Consider the following 20,738-nt stretch of genomic DNA (forward strand, 5'->3'; position numbering starts at 1 on the left):
GCAGGCGGACACCTGAACGCAGCTTGCAGCGTTCAGGTGTCCGCCTGGCCGTGCGGAGGCAAACGGATCCGTCCAGACTTATAATGTAAGTCAATGGGGACGGATCCGTTTGAAGTTGACACAGTATGGCTCAATTTTCAAACAGATCCGTCCCCCATTGACTTTCAATGTAAAGTCAAAACGGATCCGTTTGCATTTTTTTTTTGTTTATGGTAATGCAAACGGATCCGTTCTGAACAGATCTAAGCGTTTGCATTATAGGTGCGGATCCGTCTGGGCACATACCAGACGGATCCGACCTAAACGCAGGTGTGAACGTAGCCTTACATGAAACACAATCACAACATTAAGCAGTGTGTTTCAGGACACTGAACCACCACAGGAGACATTAAGGATTACACAGAGTCCAAATAAAATCCATGGGCAGTTTTTGTAATACATATAGACTTATTGGCTCCTCCAGAACAGGAGAAGCTTTTCATAACCACTCTCTGCTCTTGAAAATAGATGAGGTCCACTCTTTATACCCAGAATTCTGTAATAAGATATATAAAAGTGGCGCTCTAAATCAGGCAACCTCTATATTTCCTACTGGAGTCAGGTTTATTTAGTTAAAATATCCTTGAAAATTCAATACATAATAAGAATAAGGAATATAAGGTTTAAATAACTGTATTAGGGCAAAATTAAAACATTCTCACGTAATTAAGTAAAAAAAGTTTGCATTTGAATTAAATTCTCTGGTGCATAAGCATGAGTACTGTATTGTAGGTACTATCAGCGCTATATAAATAAATGTTGTAGTATTTTAATTGTGTTTGACCCATAAGCTTCTTATTTAGGGAGATATCTAGAGGCACACGTTTATCCAATGGCCCATAGTTTGGCTTTTCAAGCAGCAACTGAAGATGAAGGAAAATATATAATTCATGTAACTGTGTCTGTGTCTGCAGTAGTGATTTTTGGATAGTTCTTACGAGACTGCAGGGGCACTTTAGACTTTTTGGGACATATTTTTATTATGGGTTTCGCTAATGAAAAACACTTTGTGCATACTGGTGTGAAGAAAAAAAAAACTCAGCCCCATGGAACCAGTGCCATCTAAGTAGTAGATATTTTTCTGAAGCTGGGATATACTAAACTGTATGAGTTATACTGTAATACAGATTCTTAGAATTTTTATGCATTGTGGCGATGTATTTCCACTAGACAGGGCGTTAAACAGGAAAAGGGCTCTACTGCAAAAAAATTCTAATGGCGCCAACCCTAATTGTACAATGTCCCACCATCTTGTGTAGGCATCATGCGCACGACTGTCTGCAAAATACAGACAGTGGCAGTCTTTACCACCAAATGCTTGGGGCCCCTGAGATGAAGGTGCCCCCAGCTGGCCCGAATGATCAGCTAAAAAAATTCAACTAGCCACTTAGCCAGGGATGAACATATCACTTATGCAGCCAGTTTATCGGTGGGACCCTTTCTAGCTGCAGAGCAGCAGCAGAAGTGGTTACTATACTAATAACAATGGGGCTTAATGGGTCAAAGGGGGTGGAACTTAGTGTTGTGACAGGGGTCCCCAGACAAAACGTTGCTTGGGGCCCCACAAAATGCCAAATCTGAATACAGATACCTTTCATATGCACTCCTAATTTTCCTCATTTCCATCATTATAAATGAGTATTCTTGTCTGTAATGTGGACCAGAATAGATCACATTCTATAATTTACAAAAACAGGTGTGTGTGTGTGGCCCCATAGAATTGATATGGTAAAAAAAATATGATCATGTGCATGAGGTCTTACTGACATTTATTGCATGTATTGCACCAGTGGAAGGGAAAACCCTGTGTTGGTTCATACCACCCATAAGATATTTGGGGAGGTGGGACCAGGGGCTATCAATGTGGCGTGTACATAGTGATAGTAATGTGGTATTTTTAATCGAAGTTATAATTTACTTAAACAACTGTACAGTGTTGTTTTATGTATAAATGAATTGTACAAATGATTAGAAAATTTTCCAATACTATGATTGGTAATCAGAACTTATCACAATGTAGGACAATGTCAGTCACCTATGCTAGGCAACTCCTTTTATTGCCAAGCACCCTTCATGAGTTAGGCCAGTTTACAGATCTTATAACACATTTTTCTTTTGAACAGGTTCAGAAATGTCTGCAGCCTTTATTGCTGACCCAGAAGCAGCTGGAAGCTGTGAGGGATCTGATGGCAGTCAACATGGAAAGAGGACTAAAGGCAAAACCAGACCATCCATCAACCTTGAAAATGCTCCCAACATATGTCCGCTCAACTCCACTTGGCACTGGTTTGTTGCTTCTTTGTTTTTAGTTTTTATAGGGTTTTATATAAATTTATACTTGGATATAAATTGCTGTGGATTCCAAGTTTTAGACCTAGATTCACATACAAGGAATGGGCCCTTGTTTCAACTTTACTTCTTATGGTCAGGGGCGTAGCTATAGGGGATGCAGAGGTAGCAGTCTCTACCGGGCCCAGGATCCTGAAGGGGCCAAAGACCCTTGTGTTGCATAAGAAGACTCTGGTATTATAGGAAGTACATGCAGGTCAAGTTACACCTCTGGCTGGAGAGAAGGGGTTAGATCAAGATTTTGCCAATGATGGGGGGGATGCATTTCAATGTTTTCCTCAGATAGCAGGGAGGCTATGTGATTCCCTGTTCCTGACCACTAAGCACTGAGGAAAGCGAAGCGGGGCCCAAGCTGAACTCTTGCACCAGGGCCCAAGAGCTTTTAGCTACGCCCCTGGTTGTGGGTCAAAAGGTACTTTTACAAGATGAAAAACATATTCAGTTCTGTTGTACCTTCAGCTAGAAAGGGCAGTTCTCCTGTTAGTCCAATACATTAAATATAAGAGTAAGGATACGACCACATGGCACAGTCGTGTGGAGCTTGTGATACAAGGTTGCCCTTCATTCATTTCTATGAGAATGCTGAAAATAGCTGTGTGCTGCAGCGGCTATTTCCAGCAGCTCCATAGAAGTGAATTGAGAGGTGGCAGCGCTTGTGCGCTAGATCATCAATTCCATTTATTTTTATGGGACTTCTGAAAATAACCAAGTATTCCGCTTGGCCATTTTCGGGAAATTAATAGAGGGTGGCTGCACATGTGCAGTTCACTGTCCTTCCCTTTGACACTCCGAGATAGGTGTGGTTGTCAGAGGAGGGACCTGCACCTAGTTGACATTGGTGGCAGTGATATGCCACCAATGTTTGAGGTGAGACAACCCCTTTAATATAGCTTTTGATGTGCAAAGCTATTCAACTTTTGGAGCGTTAATTAGTTTAATAGAGTTAACCAATTTAGAATGATGGGAGGTACTGGTGTATTTCCCCTTGCTGAGTAAATAACACTTTAAGCATGCTAGCATTCTAGTTGTAGTCCATGGTCACATGTTTATTTCAGAAATTGTTGGAACCGATCCCAGATTCATCTCCCTTCCTGGGATTATTTCCAACTATGCTAAATAAAAAATGATTGCCACCGTTATTTTGGCTGGCTTAACGCGTTAATGCAACAAAAACACATTACATTCAGGGCTGTATTTAGAGTTCATGCTGTCCAAGGCGCTTTAGGCCCCCCCCCATCGATGTCTATGCAATTTTAATAGCTGATAACTAGGGATGAGTGAACCCGAACTTTATCACCGAAGTCTGGGATCAGTGTTCGGGTGATTTTATTATTTATTTTCTGTTATAACATGGTTATAGCGGAAAATAATAACATTCTTAAGACAGAATGCAAAACAATATGGCCATTTAGCAGTAAAAAAAAAACAACTCACCTCATCCACTTGATCGTGCTGCCTTCATCGCAGGTCCTTCTATCTTCTTTCAGCAGGACCTGCAATGATGTCACCTCGCTCACCATGTGGTGAGCATGGTGAAGTAATTGCAGGTCCTTCTATCTTCATGCAGCAGGACCTGCCAAAGGACCTGCGATGACGTCACGGCGCTCACCACGTGCTGAAAGAAGATAGAAGACACTGCGGTAGCACAATCAAGTGGATGAAGTGAGTTTTTTTGTTTTTTTACCCCTAAATGCCCATATTCTTTTGCCTTCTGTCTTAAGAATGCTATTATTTTTCACTATAACCATGTTATAACGGAAAATAATAAAATGAAGTTCGGGTCCCCATTAACTTCAATGGGGTTCGGGGTCAAGTTCGGGTCTCGAACTTTGACCTGAAGTTCAGTCGAACCCAAACTTCCACAGGTTCGTTCATCCCTACTGATAAACAAACTCTCCCTAGGTGGTTAGCTATTCTGACAAACTCCATCATACACATGCATGATTAAAGGAGTTATCCCTGTGAATGTTAATGTAAAAAATGAAAATCAGGCATCATATAGTATGTGACAGTTTCTTTCTAACAAAGCTAGAACAGATCCAGAGGTCTCCATATTCATTGGTCCAGTAAGGCTACTTTCACATTTGCGTTGTTCTTTTCCGGCATAGAGTTCCGTCACAGGGGCTCTATACCGGAAAAGAACTGATCAGTTTTATCCCCATGCATTCTGAATGGAGAGTAATCCGTTCAGTTTGCATCAGGATGTCTTCAGTTCAGTCGTTTTGACTGATCAGGCAAAAGAGAAAACCGCAGCATGCTACGGTTTTCTCTCCGGCGAAAAAAACTGAAGACTTGCCTGAACGCCGGATCCGGCATTTTTTCCCATAGGAATGAATTAGCATTCAGAATACCGGAATGCCGGATCCGTCGTTCCGGCATGCGCATGCGCAGATCGGTAAAAATGTACAAGACGGGTCCGTCGGTCCGCATGACAAGCGGAGAGACGGATCCGTCCTTGCAATGCATTTGTGAGACGGATCCGCACCCGGATCCGTCTCACAAATGCTTTCAGTCAGCGGCAGATCGGCGGATCCAGCGGGCAGTTCCGACGACGGAACTGCCCCCTGGATCACACTGCTGCAAGTGTGAAAGTAGCCTTACTCTGCTAGATTTATTCCAAGCTGGCAGCTCAGTGGGCAAGTCCTTTTTCTGCAGCTAGAACTGAACATGTGTGTCCACCACACTTAGGTGGACAGAGAAATTAGGAGGAGATTAAACAGCAGGTGGAGCTATACAGATTGATTTCATTGACCAACTCAGCAGCTGTAACAAATTTAAAATTTCAATCAGTTGCAAAAATATTCAGATCCACATGCTTTTTTGAAAAATTTCGAATATTTTTCATGGGACAACCCCTGAAAGCCAAACGGCAAAAAAAAATTAAAATAAGAATAATAAAAAAAAATATATATATATATACCATGAGGCAGAGGCTAGCATTTACTACTCCAGTGTTACTAAGAAGCCCACTGGAGTTAGATATCTGTAAAGAATAAATCAAGGCAACTGGACTTACTGTAGATTTCTTGAAAACGTTTCACTCGTTCTTCCAACAAGCTTTCTCAATTCTGAGTGACTGTACAAGAATTCTCTGGGAATAAATATGTAAATGAATCAACATCTGGTAATTATACCCTGCATGGGGTCAGAGGTCATTATACCCAGCATGGGAGGTCATTATCACCTACTGACTCCAATTAGGATAATGGAATCAACACCTCTGACCCCATGCTGGGTATAATTACCAGATGTTGATTCAGTTACATATTTATTCCCAGAGAATTCTTGTACAGTCGTGGCCAAAAGTTTTGAGAATTACATAAATATTGGAAATTGGAAAAGTTGCTGCTTAAGTTTTTATAATAGCAATTTGCATATACTCCAGAATGTTATGAAGAGTGAGGAAAAACCTTTCCACTGCATTTCATTGCTGTCATTAAAGGACCTGCTGAGATCATTTCAGTAATCGTCTTGTTAACTCAGGTGAGAATGTTGACGAGTACAAGGCTGGAGATCATTATGTCAGGCTGATTGGGTTAAAATGGCAGACTTGACATGTTAAAAGGAGGGTGATGCTTGAAATCATTGTTCTTCCATTGTTAACCATGGTGACCTGCAAAGAAACGCGTGCAGCCATCATTGCGTTGCATAAAAATGGCTTCACAGGCAAGGATATTGTGGCTACTAAGATTGCACCTCAATCAACAATTTATAGGATCATCAAGAAGTACAAGGAAAGATGTTCAAATCTTGTTAAGAAGGCTTCAGGGCGTCCAAGAAAGTCCAGCAAGCGCCAGGATTCAGCTGCGGGATCGGAGTGCCACCAGTGCAGAGCTTGCTCAGGAATGGCAGCAGGCAGGTGTGAGCGCATCTGCACGCACAGTGAAGCGAAGACTTTTGGAAGATGGCCTGGTGTCAAGAAGGGCAGCAAAGCCACTTCTCTCCAAAAAAACATCAGGGACAGATTGATCTTCTGCAGAAAGTATGGTGAATGGACTGCTGAGGACTGGGGCAAAGTCATATTCTCCGATGAAGCCTCTTTCCGATTGTTTGGGGCATCTGGAAAAAGGCTTGTCCGGAGAAGAAAAGGTGAGCGCTACCATCAGTCCTGTGTCATGCCAACAGTAAAGCATCCTGAGACCATTCATGTGTGGGGTTGCTTCTCATCCAAGGGAGTGGGCTCACTCACAATTTTGCCCAAAAACACAGCCATGAATAAAGAATGGTACCAAAACACCCTCCAACAGCAACTTCTTCCAACAATCCAACAACAGTTTGGTGAAGAACAATGCATTTTCCAGCACGATGGAGCACCGTGCCATAAGGCAAAAGTGATAACTAAGTGGCTCGGGGACCAAAACGTTGACATTTTGGGTCCATGGCCTGGAAACTCCCCAGATCTTAATTCTATTAAGAACTTGTGGTCAATCCTCAAGAGGCGGGTGGACAAACAAAAACCCACTAATTCTGACAAACTCCAAGAAGTGATTATGAAAGAATGGGTTGCTATCAGTCAGGAATTGGCCCAGAAGTTGATTGAGAGCATGCCCAGTTGAATTGCAGAGGTCCTGAAAAAGAAGGGCCAACACTGCAAATACTGACTCTTTGCATAAATGTCATGTAATTGTCGATAAAAGCCTTTGAAACGTATGAAGTGCGTGTAATTATATTTCACTACATCACAGAAACAACTGAAACAAAGATCTAAAAGCAGTTTAGCAGCAAACTTTGTGAAAACTAATATTTGTGTCATTCTCAAAACTTCTGGCCACGACTGTACAGTCACTCAGAATTGAGAAAGCTCGTTGGAAGAACGAGTGAAACGTTTTCAAGAAATCTACAGTAAGTCCAGTTGCCTTGATTTATTCTTTACAGATATCTAACTCCAGTGGGCTTCTTTGTAATACTGGAGTAGTAAATGCTAGCCTCTGCCTCATGGTATATATATATATACAGTATATATATACTTAACAAAATGATGAGGCAGCACTTCCAGCTTTAAGGTGACAGGGTGAAGACCCCAATAGACTTTAATCCGGCAACGTTTCGGCCTGCTCAATGAGGCCTTTATCAAGCTACATAACAGTGTATACAACCAGGTATATATACCCACAATCCAATACAAAATAATTACAATCAGTGATTACACATGTCATCAATCAAGTCACATGATCTCCAACTCCATCATCACGTGACTTTTGTGCATAGTAAACATTTATAAAAAAGTCATACAAAGGTATAAAAGATACAAAATAGTGATCATCCTTGCTTACAGTAGATATGTGCATTTCAATCAATATATGTACGTACATCCATTTTAAAAAAGAGTTTATGTCCCCTGCATACATAACCCCAAGATGTACATAAAGTGCATAAGTGCTCCGTGCATAAAGAGTTAAAATCTTTTATTTGTGATGCAGCTGCATCATATCTAAACTTAAAATCAACCTGTTGGAGCTCACCATTCATGGACCCATAGAACAGACCGGCGTTGGCGTCCCTCAGTCTGCAGCGCGCATGCTCCGGGTCAGACGTCACTGGTCCCGCCCCCTACGTCGCCGCGCTCCTACGTGCCAACTCCATGGACCGCAGCGTCATCCAATGGAGCGCATCGCAGGACCAACAGCAACGAGGGGAGGAGGGCCAGGTCATGTGACACAGAAATACGTCACGCTACATCAGAGGGCGTGTTCACGCTCCGGGTCAGACGTCACTGGTCCCGCCCCCCACACTGCCGCGCCCCTATGTGCCTACTCCATGGACCACAACGTCATCCAATGGAGCGCATCACAGGGACAACAGCATAGGAGGGAGAAGGGCCAGGTCATGTGACCCGGCGTAAACACCTCGCCGCACCAGAAGGCGTGTTCAGTGTTCAAGGAGATCTGAAAAATCTCATAGCGGACAATCGCGGAGATGCCTATAGTGACAGTGCGCAACCTTGCATGCTACAACAAATCTACAACCTCAGCGTATAAAGGGCGGACGGGGTGGAAAAAATGAAATCGACCCCCAACCAGAGGCGATCCCATCTCTTCCACCGAGTCCCCAACTATCAAAATCATTATATGTGCAATTACAATGGGACAAACCCTTCCCATCTATCTGCACCGCGAACTCTGACATCAGTATATAACCACTCGCTATCCGGCTTGTGGCAAGTGACTATTGATTATCAACTCATGTAGTTCGCTAGTTGTAAAATAATTTATAGAGGTCAATAGACACATTGCGCATCAAGTCGCCCACTTGGACACACATCCGCCACCGTCCATCTAATCTCCTTTCTATGGTCACTTCATTCACCGGCGTGTTCAAGGGTCCATAGGCGGCTCCATGTAATGAAACAGATAAAGGGTCATTGGGCTCATCTACAGATTTATCTGAAATAGATGAAAAAATGTATCAACTTTTGTTCAAGAAAGAGTGTACACTGTTACATATCCCCCACATCAAAACAAAATGGAAGAGGACCCCCACGTCCGGCATGCTGACTGCACATCTACTATCCACATAGTTCCCATCTACATTCTGCATTGAGGCCATCAGGCTTCAATGTATGTAACCTGTGTATCCACATAATCTCACGTTGTTTAAGAAGCTTTTCCCTGTTACCTCCCCTTTTCAGTGGTGGGATATGATCTATTACCCTAAATTTGAGGTCCTTTTCCCTGTGTCCAGCTTCAATAAAGTGCTTGGGCACAGGAAGATCTTTCCTCTTTTGGTGAATGGAATATCTGTGATAGTTCATCCTGGTCTTAACATCACATATGGTCTCCCCTACATAAAGAAGATTGCAGGGGCAAGACAAGAGATAGACCACATATGAGCTATCACAGGTCAGAAAGTGCCGTATGTCAAACTGCGTATTTAATACTGGGTGTGTGAATCTCTCCCCTTTAAGCATATAGCTGCAGTTAACACAGCTCAAACACGGATAACATCCGTATTTTTTGCGACCTATATACGTCTGGACTTTAGCCTTATCACCAACCACCTCAGCTCTGACTAACTTGTCCCTCAAGTTATCTGCTCTCCTATATGACATTAGAGGGGGTACCGTGAATTCTTTCACTTTACCAAAGTTGCTGCTTAGTATGGGCCAGTGTTTTTTAACGGCACCTGCTATTTTGTAACTGCCTTCAGTGTATGTCGAAATGAATGGCACCCTCGCCTGCTTGCTTACTTCCTTCGGACTCTCTGTTTTCAATTCATTCAATTGTCTATGAACCAGTCTTCTGGGGTACCCTCTATTGATGAACTTATCTGCCATCTCAGACAGTCTCTTAGTTTGTACCTGTGAGTCTTTTACTATACGTTGCACACGGAGGAACTGGCTCCGTGGCAATGTCTTAACCATAGACCGCGGATGACAACTCTCAAACCTCAATAGTTTGTTACAGTCCGTCGGCTTGGTAAACAAATCGGTTATGAGTACAGTATCATGCTTCATAACCATGGTGTCCAGAAATTGGACCTGCTCAGTGGAGTACGTGAGGGTGAACTGGATCTCAGGATCCATTTCATTTAGAAATCCATGAAAACTAGCCAACTCATTCTCAGTGCCGTCCCAGATGACAAAAAACATCGTCTATGTATCTCCACCACCCCCGCACATGGCTGAAGTGGTGGGACACATAGACGTGTTCAGCCTCCAGGCCCGACATGAAAATGTTGGCGTAAGTCGGCGCCATATTTGAACCCATTGCGGTTCCCCGCTGTTGAAGGTAGTAGCCATCTTGGAACGCAAAGTAATTATATCTCAGTACTACACCGAGCAGGTCCAAAATGAACTCCCTGCATTCATCAGTGTATTCTGTCTCAATCAAACATTTCTTGACTGCCTCTACACCCCTATCATGATTGATAGAGGTGTAGAGGCTCACCACATCAAATGAAACTAGCAGTGTGTTTGCCGTTACCCCCACATTAGCGATTCTATCCAAGAAGTCTCCCGTGTCACGTATATAAGATCTAGCCCCAACCGCAAACTTCCGCAAGATCTTATCTAGAAAGATCGCCAAATTGGAGAATACGGACTCCCTCCCGGAGACAATTGGTCTCCCCGGGGGGTTTTTTACACACTTATGAATTTTAGGTAACACGTATATCAATGGTGTCTTAGGCTGAGTTATTAATAGGTACTTATACAGAGCATCATCAATCAGGCCCCCCATTTTGGCTCTATCCAATACTCCAGCGATTACCTTCATCACTTCAAATTTAGGGTCATGGTTGAGCCGTCTGTACACCTGGGTATCACCCAGTTGTCTCTGTATTTCGGAGATATACCATTCGGTGTCCATCACAACGACGGCTCCCCCCTTATCGGCAGGCTTTACCGTGAGAGAGCCGTCGCTGCGCAGTTCACCCAATGCCTGTATCTCAGCAGACGTCATGTTTGGATGCTTCAAACCTTCAGTCTGCAATGTGCCTTTAAGGCTCTCAATATCAGCCCTCACTGCATTGATATACGCGTCTATAGCTGGACATTTAATCTGTGGTGTGAAGTCGCTCCTGGCATGTAAGCCCACACCGCGAAGAGAGAGTTCACAACACCGTTCAATGTCACCACCAATCACTTGTTTGTCAGTTTCAGAGAACCAAACCTTCAATTTAATACTTCTAAAAAACTTCTGCAAGTCCACTTCTAGTTGGAACCAATCAATACCCACTGCAGGGCAAAAAGTTAAACCTTTGGATAACAACTCGGTTTGTGCGGTAGTCAGTACTTGTGAAGATATATTTACCACTGTGGATTTCTTTTCCTTGTCGGCCGATTTCTTACACTCCGTTGCTCTTTTTCTCCATCTGTATTGTCTCTGTCCACCACGTCTGGTTCTTTTAAGTCCAGCACTGGGCCTAAAAAACAGTCGTCTGGTCGTTGATCGATAGGTATACGTCCCTCCTCAGTTGTCGGTGTCATTCTTCCCCTGGGGTTGAAATTACCTTTTTTGTTGTTGTTGTTGTAGTTACCGTTAAACGGTTGCCGTCTCTGGCCTTTTGGCTCCTGCCACGTGTAGACGTTACCCCGTCTATAATCCTCTTCGTCACGCAGCCATTTACGCCGTTTAATCACCTCCTGCTCTTTCCTAAATCTTTCCAAATACGCAGAGCAGCTGGTTAAGTATGTCTCATAGTCCTGTGTAGGGAGGGCTTCCTTCAATTTATTATCAGCTTTTTCCAGCTGTTCACGAGTCATGCCCAATTCATGCTGGAGGAACTCCAGATTAAGCAGTATGACATCCAGGGCATATTTGTTGGAGATCTGCGTGAATTTAAGTGCAAATTTGCTGTCAGCTGGAAACAGACTTGGCTTCAGTTGGGAACGCATCCCCCTTGGGATTCTATGCGACCTGTAATACTCTGCCAGAGTCGCTAGATGCAGCTCCATTGAGGCCAGCCGTTTACCATCCGCCTCATAGCCTTTCTTTAGCTCTGTAACTGATGGGGTAGATAAAAATGTGCAGTCGCTCACCAAATCATGGAGGATCCTCTCCTCATCCTGCCTGGTGTAGGAGAATACATCGGGGGGGTCTCTCGCAGATGGATCATGCATCTTCAATGGATTCAGTGCTAAGCTGCTAAGTCCTTATATAAAATCCCAAATATTGCAGCAGCACAGTCAGACGTTGTGCACTGGGTGCAATTCCTCACAGAGGCCGGCCCCTCCTCCAAGATATATACTTAACAAAATGATGAGGCAGCACTTCCAGCTTTAAGGTGACAGGGTGAAGACCCCAATAGACTTTAATCCGGCAACGTTTCGGCCTGCTCAATGAGGCCTTTATCAAGCTACATAACAGTGTATACAACCAGGTATATATACCCACAATCCAATACAAAATAATTACAATCAGTGATTACACATGTCATCAATCAAGTCACATGATCTCCAACTCCATCATCACGTGACTTTTGTGCATAGTAAACATTTATAAAAAAGTCATACAAAGGTATAAAAGATACAAAATAGTGATCATCCTTGCTTACAGTAGATATGTGCATTTCAATCAATATATGTACGTACATCCATTTTAAAAAAGAGTTTATGTCCCCTGCATACATAACCCCAAGATGTACATAAAGTGCATAAGTGCTCCGTGCATAAAGAGTTAAAATCTTTTATTTGTGATGCAGCTGCATCATATCTAAACTTAAAATCAACCTGTTGGAGCTCACCATTCATGGACCCATAGAACAGACCGGCGTTGGCGTCCCTCAGTCTGCAGCGCGCATGCTCCGGGTCAGACGTCACTGGTCCCGCCCCCTACGTCGCCGCGCTCCTACGTGCCAACTCCATGGACCGCAGCGTCATCCAATGGAGCGCATCGCAGGACCAACAGCAACGAGGGGAGGAGGGCCAGGTCATGTGACACAGAAATACGTCACGCTACATCAGAGGGCGTGTTCACGCTCCGGGTCAGACGTCACTGGTCCCGCCCCCCACACTGCCGCGCCCCTATGTGCCTACTCCATGGACCACAACGTCATCCAATGGAGCGCATCACAGGGACAACAGCATAGGAGGGAGAAGGGCCAGGTCATGTGACCCGGCGTAAACACCTCGCCGCACCAGAAGGCGTGTTCAGTGTTCAAGGAGATCTGAAAAATCTCATAGCGGACAATCGCGGAGATGCCTATAGTGACAGTGCGCAACCTTGCATGCTACAACAAATCTACAACCTCAGCGTATAAAGGGCGGACGGGGTGGAAAAAATGAAATCGACCCCCAACCAGAGGCGATCCCATCTCTTCCACCGAGTCCCCAACTATCAAAATCATTATATGTGCAATTACAATGGGACAAACCCTTCCCATCTATCTGCACCGCGAACTCTGACATCAGTATATAACCACTCGCTATCCGGCTTGTGGCAAGTGACTATTGATTATCAACTCATGTAGTTCGCTAGTTGTAAAATAATTTATAGAGGTCAATAGACACATTGCGCATCAAGTCGCCCACTTGGACACACATCCGCCACCGTCCATCTAATCTCCTTTCTATGGTCACTTCATTCACCGGCGTGTTCAAGGGTCCATAGGCGGCTCCATGTAATGAAACAGATAAAGGGTCATTGGGCTCATCTACAGATTTATCTGAAATAGATGAAAAAATGTATCAACTTTTGTTCAAGAAAGAGTGTACACTGTTACATATCCCCCACATCAAAACAAAATGGAAGAGGACCCCCACGTCCGGCATGCTGACTGCACATCTACTATCCACATAGTTCCCATCTACATTCTGCATTGAGGCCATCAGGCTTCAATGTATGTAACCTGTGTATCCACATAATCTCACGTTGTTTAAGAAGCTTTTCCCTGTTACCTCCCCTTTTCAGTGGTGGGATATGATCTATTACCCTAAATTTGAGGTCCTTTTCCCTGTGTCCAGCTTCAATAAAGTGCTTGGGCACAGGAAGATCTTTCCTCTTTTGGCGAATGGAATATCTGTGATAGTTCATCCTGGTCTTAACATCACATATGGTCTCCCCTACATAAAGAAGATTGCAGGGGCAAGACAAGAGATAGACCACATATGAGCTATCACAGGTCAGAAAGTGCCGTATGTCAAACTGCGTATTTAATACTGGGTGTGTGAATCTCTCCCCTTTAAGCATATAGCTGCAGTTAACACAGCTCAAACACGGATAACATCCGTATTTTTTGCGACCTATATACGTCTGGACTTTAGCCTTATCACCAACCACCTCAGCTCTGACTAACTTGTCCCTCAAGTTATCTGCTCTCCTATATGACATTAGAGGGGGGTACCGTGAATTCTTTCACTTTACCAAAGTTGCTGCTTAGTATGGGCCAGTGTTTTTTAACGGCACCTGCTATTTTGTAACTGCCTTCAGTGTATGTCGAAATGAATGGCACCCTCGCCTGCTTGCTTACTTCCTTCGGACTCTCTGTTTTCAATTCATTCAATTGTCTATGAACCAGTCTTCTGGGGTACCCTCTATTGATGAACTTATCTGCCATCTCAGACAGTCTCTTAGTTTGTACCTGTGAGTCTTTTACTATACGTTGCACACGGAGGAACTGGCTCCGTGGCAATGTCTTAACCATAGACCGCGGATGACAACTCTCAAACCTCAATAGTTTGTTACAGTCCGTCGGCTTGGTAAACAAATCGGTTATGAGTACAGTATCATGCTTCATAACCATGGTGTCCAGAAATTGGACCTGCTCAGTGGAGTACGTGAGGGTGAACTGGATCTCAGGATCCATTTCATTTAGAAATCCATGAAAACTAGCCAACTCATTCTCAGTGCCGTCCCAGATGACAAAAACATCGTCTATGTATCTCCACCACCCCCGCACATGGCTGAAGTGGTGGGACACATAGACGTGTTCAGCCTCCAGGCCCGACATGAAAATGTTGGCGTAAGTCGGCGCCATATTTGAACCCATTGCGGTTCCCCGCTGTTGAAGGTAGTAGCCATCTTGGAACGCAAAGTAATTATATCTCAGTACTACACCGAGCAGGTCCAAAATGAACTCCCTGCATTCATCAGTGTATTCTGTCTCAATCAAACATTTCTTGACTGCCTCTACACCCCTATCATGATTGATAGAGGTGTAGAGGCTCACCACATCAAATGAAACTAGCAGTGTGTTTGCCGTTACCCCCACATTAGCGATTCTATCCAAGAAGTCTCCCGTGTCACGTATATAAGATCTAGCCCCAACCGCAAACTTCCGCAAGATCTTATCTAGAAAGATCGCCAAATTGGAGAATACGGACTCCCTCCCGGAGACAATTGGTCTCCCCGGGGGTTTTTTTACACACTTATGAATTTTAGGTAACACGTATATCAATGGTGTCTTAGGCTGAGTTATTAATAGGTACTTATACAGAGCATCATCAATCAGGCCCCCCATTTTGGCTCTATCCAATACTCCAGCGATTACCTTCATCACTTCAAATTTAGGGTCATGGTTGAGCCGTCTGTACACCTGGGTATCACCCAGTTGTCTCTGTATTTCGGAGATATACCATTCGGTGTCCATCACAACGACGGCTCCCCCCTTATCGGCAGGCTTTACCGTGAGAGAGCCGTCGCTGCGCAGTTCACCCAATGCCTGTATCTCAGCAGACGTCATGTTTGGATGCTTCAAACCTTCAGTCTGCAATGTGCCTTTAAGGCTCTCAATATCAGCCCTCACTGCATTGATATACGCGTCTATAGCTGGACATTTAATCTGTGGTGTGAAGTCGCTCCTGGCATGTAAGCCCACACCGCGAAGAGAGAGTTCACAACACCGTTCAATGTCACCACCAATCACTTGTTTGTCAGTTTCAGAGAACCAAACCTTCAATTTAATACTTCTAAAAAACTTCTGCAAGTCCACTTCTAGTTGGAACCAATCAATACCCACTGCAGGGCAAAAAGTTAAACCTTTGGATAACAACTCGGTTTGTGCGGTAGTCAGTACTTGTGAAGATATATTTACCACTGTGGATTTCTTTTCCTTGTCGGCCGATTTCTTACACTCCGTTGCTCTTTTTCTCCATCTGTATTGTCTCTGTCCACCACGTCTGGTTCTTTTAAGTCCAGCACTGGGCCTAAAAAACAGTCGTCTGGTCGTTGATCGATAGGTATACGTCCCTCCTCAGTTGTCGGTGTCATTCTTCCCCTGGGGTTGAAATTACCTTTTTTGTTGTTGTTGTTGTAGTTACCGTTAAACGGTTGCCGTCTCTGGCCTTTTGGCTCCTGCCACGTGTAGACGTTACCCCGTCTATAATCCTCTTCGTCACGCAGCCATTTACGCCGTTTAATCACCTCCTGCTCTTTCCTAAATCTTTCCAAATACGCAGAGCAGCTGGTTAAGTATGTCTCATAGTCCTGTGTAGGGAGGGCTTCCTTCAATTTATTATCAGCTTTTTCCAGCTGTTCACGAGTCATGCCCAATTCATGCTGGAGGAACTCCAGATTAAGCAGTATGACATCCAGGGCATATTTGTTGGAGATCTGCGTGAATTTAAGTGCAAATTTGCTGTCAGCTGGAAACAGACTTGGCTTCAGTTGGGAACGCATCCCCCTTGGGATTCTATGCGACCTGTAATACTCTGCCAGAGTCGCTAGATGCAGCTCCATTGAGGCCAGCCGTTTACCATCCGCCTCATAGCCTTTCTTTAGCTCTGTAACTGATGGGGTAGATAAAAATGTGCAGTCGCTCACCAAATCATGGAGGATCCTCTCCTCATCCTGCCTGGTGTAGGAGAATACATCGGGGGGGTCTCTCGCAGATGGATCATGCATCTTCAATGGATTCAGTGCTAAGCTGCTAAGTCCTTATATAAAATCCCAAATATTGCAGCAGCACAGTCAGACGTTGTGCACTGGGTGCAATTCCTCACAGAGGCCGGCCCCTCCTCCAAGATATATACTTAACAAAATGATGAGGCAGCACTTCCAGCTTTAAGGTGACAGGGTGAAGACCCCAATAGACTTTAATCCGGCAACGTTTCGGCCTGCTCAATGAGGCCTTTATCAAGCTACATAACAGTGTATACAACCAGGTATATATACCCACAATCCAATACAAAATAATTACAATCAGTGATTACACATGTCATCAATCAAGTCACATGATCTCCAACTCCATCATCACGTGACTTTTGTGCATAGTAAACATTTATAAAAAAGTCATACAAAGGTATAAAAGATACAAAATAGTGATCATCCTTGCTTACAGTAGATATGTGCATTTCAATCAATATATGTACGTACATCCATTTTAAAAAAGAGTTTATGTCCCCTGCATACATAACCCCAAGATGTACATAAAGTGCATAAGTGCTCCGTGCATAAAGAGTTAAAATCTTTTATTTGTGATGCAGCTGCATCATATCTAAACTTAAAATCAACCTGTTGGAGCTCACCATTCATGGACCCATAGAACAGACCGGCGTTGGCGTCCCTCAGTCTGCAGCGCGCATGCTCCGGGTCAGACGTCACTGGTCCCGCCCCCTACGTCGCCGCGCTCCTACGTGCCAACTCCATGGACCGCAGCGTCATCCAATGGAGCGCATCGCAGGACCAACAGCAACGAGGGGAGGAGGGCCAGGTCATGTGACACAGAAATACGTCACGCTACATCAGAGGGCGTGTTCACGCTCCGGGTCAGACGTCACTGGTCCCGCCCCCCACACTGCCGCGCCCCTATGTGCCTACTCCATGGACCACAACGTCATCCAATGGAGCGCATCACAGGGACAACAGCATAGGAGGGAGAAGGGCCAGGTCATGTGACCCGGCGTAAACACCTCGCCGCACCAGAAGGCGTGTTCAGTGTTCAAGGAGATCTGAAAAATCTCATAGCGGACAATCGCGGAGATGCCTATAGTGACAGTGCGCAACCTTGCATGCTACAACAAATCTACAACCTCAGCATATAAAGGGCGGACGGGGTGGAAAAAATGAAATCGACCCCCAACCAGAGGCGATCCCATCTCTTCCACCGAGTCCCCAACTATCAAAATCATTATATGTGCAATTACAATGGGACAAACCCTTCCCATCTATCTGCACCGCGAACTCTGAGGTTGTAGATTTGTTGTAGCATGCAAGGTTGCGCACTGTCACTATAGGCATCTCCGCGATTGTCCGCTATGAGATTTTTCAGATCTCCTTGAACACTGAACACGCCTTCTGGTGCGGCGAGGTGTTTACGCCGGGTCACATGACCTGGCCCTTCTCCCTCCTATGCTGTTGTCCCTGTGATGCGCTCCATTGGATGACGTTGTGGTCCATGGAGTAGGCACATAGGGGCGCGGCAGTGTGGGGGGCGGGACCAGTGACGTCTGACCCGGAGCGTGAACACGCCCTCTGATGTAGCGTGACGTATTTCTGTGTCACATGACCTGGCCCTCCTCCCCTCGTTGCTGTTGGTCCTGCGATGCGCTCCATTGGATGACGCTGCGGTCCATGGAGTTGGCACGTAGGAGCGCGGCGACGTAGGGGGCGGGACCAGTGACGTCTGACCCGGAGCATGCGCGCTGCAGACTGAGGGACGCCAACGCCGGTCTGTTCTATGGGTCCATGAATGGTGAGCTCCAACAGGTTGATTTTAAGTGTAGATATGATGCAGCTGCATCACAAATAAAAGATTTTAACACTTTATGCACGGAGCACTTATGCACTTTATGTACATCTTGGGGTTATGTATGCAGGGGACATAAACTCTTTTTTAAAATGGATGTACGTACATATATTGATTGAAATGCACATATCTACTGTAAGCAAGGATGATCACTATTTTGTATCTTTTATACCTTTGTATGACTTTTTTATAAATGTTTACTATGCACAAAAGTCACGTGATGATGGAGTTGGAGATCATGTGACTTGATTGATGACATGTGTAATCACTGATTGTAATTATTTTGTATTGGATTGTGGGTATATATACCTGGTTGTATACACTGTTATGTAGCTTGATAAAGGCCTCATTGAGCAGGCCGAAACGTTGCCGGATTAAAGTCTATTGGGGTCTTCACCCTGTCACCTTAAAGCTGGAAGTGCTGCCTCATCATTTTGTTAAGTATATATCTTGGAGGAGGGGCCGGCCTCTGTGAGGAATTGCACCCAGTGCACAACGTCTGACTGTGCTGCTGCAATATTTGGGATTTTATATTCAGTATATATATATATATATATATATATATATATTCTTGAGAAAGCTCGTTGGAAGAATGAGTGAAACGTTTTCAAGAAATCTACAGTAAGTCCAGTTGCCTTGATTTATTCTTTACAGATATACTATGACCTGGATAAATGAGAACCTTCACAGACACACTGGAGTTAGGTGCACCTAATTTATAAAGAGGCATAAACCTCTTGATAAATTAGGCACCTCTTTTGAGAGTTTATACATATGTCAGTGGCATGTCAGTGACAGTGTGTCACATTACACAGGGGCTCCTGATGGTGTCTGTCACAGAGCGTGACTATGCTGATTGGTGGAGCAGCAGTTCCAGCTCACTGCTGCTCCACCACTCAGCTGAACATTTAGCACTGCAGTGCAGAGGACAGCAGTGCAGTCTGGGCCGATTCTAGCTTTTCTGCCGCCAGAGGTAAAAATTGAAATGGTGCCCCTCCTTCCCCAGCCAAATTCTCAATACAACCCTGCCCCCCACCCTTCCCGCCAGGAAAATTCAGCACTAAATTCCTCTTAAACACAGTGATGTATCCTCCTCTGATATAGACCTTCTCTTTCCTCATCTTCTCCCTTCGGCCCAGACTACCATGACGACTTCTTTCAGCCATGCCTCGTCTCTGCAGAGTTTGCCACAGAGACATCTTAGGTTCCTCAGTTTTCTATCATCCCCAACATATTGTCCTAACAGTGTTATTGTCACGGATCAGAGTGGGGGTAACTCTAATCCGTGGGATGTCAATATGAAAGATACCTGCTAGGCCAGGACAGGAATCAGGGAGCAGGTCACCTCCTATTACATCCCTAATTCTGACCCTGTCTCCTAGCTGTATGAGCCGACCCTGATGGTAGGAGGGCTCATACTCAGGAACCTAAGATCCCTACTAGCCCTCAGGGTGGCCCTGGACTAGGAGCAGAGTAAGACGACCTGTTCCTCCACATCACGGACGAACAGGAGTCTCAGTGGCCAGGCTGCAAGGAAAGGGGCACATGTACAGCATATGGCAATGGCAGGTAAGTAAACTAGTATTACACGTACCTGCCACAGACACACAGCCTGGAACCCATGCACGAGAGCTGCTGTCCACAAGAACACAAACGGACACAGCCCACACCACACATCACACAGGAAGCCAGGACCATAAGCTGCAATAAAGATAAAGACACCACTAGACATATAACAATACAAGGACAATAATGTCTAACATAACTTATGACCACAAGGGTGGCCCTCACTGGCAGATGGTATATAACCAGGAGGATGACTCCAGCTAACCATGGCTGAAGTACCCCCCAGATACAGGCATCCAGCGGAAGCTAAATAGCCCAAGTAGCCACACCCACACACAGTCACCCCCAGTGTTAACACACTAAGAAGGGAGTTAACCCTTCCTACACCAGGCAAGGGAAGAAAGCCACTTAAAGGGGAAGAGTACAATCAACTATCACACTGCAACTGTTACCGCAGGCAACGACATGCGTGGCAACCATGTCCTGGGAAATAGCCAGAAGGCCGAGACACTGCCACCACATGTACACAACACCACCCGTTGCCAGGGGCAGCGACAAGTGAAGAGAAGTGTCACAGTGCACACATACATAAACCTCGTGCACACCAGACAGAGAAAGTGCATACATACACACACACATAGCCAGAGGCAACCGCACGCATC

General features: G+C 44.8%; 1 protein-coding gene across 1 annotated transcript in view; it reads left to right on the forward strand.

The window, feature by feature from the left end:
* Positions 1-20,738, forward strand: part of HK3 (hexokinase 3) — a 176,252-nt gene that overhangs the window by 89,917 nt on the left and 65,597 nt on the right. The window contains 1 exon segment of the mRNA XM_040406681.1: positions 2,163-2,325. Coding sequence (XP_040262615.1) covers positions 2,163-2,325 — 163 coding nt within the window.

This window comes from Bufo bufo, chromosome 1 (assembly GCF_905171765.1).
Source record: "Bufo bufo chromosome 1, aBufBuf1.1, whole genome shotgun sequence".
NCBI lineage: Eukaryota > Metazoa > Chordata > Amphibia > Anura > Bufonidae > Bufo > Bufo bufo.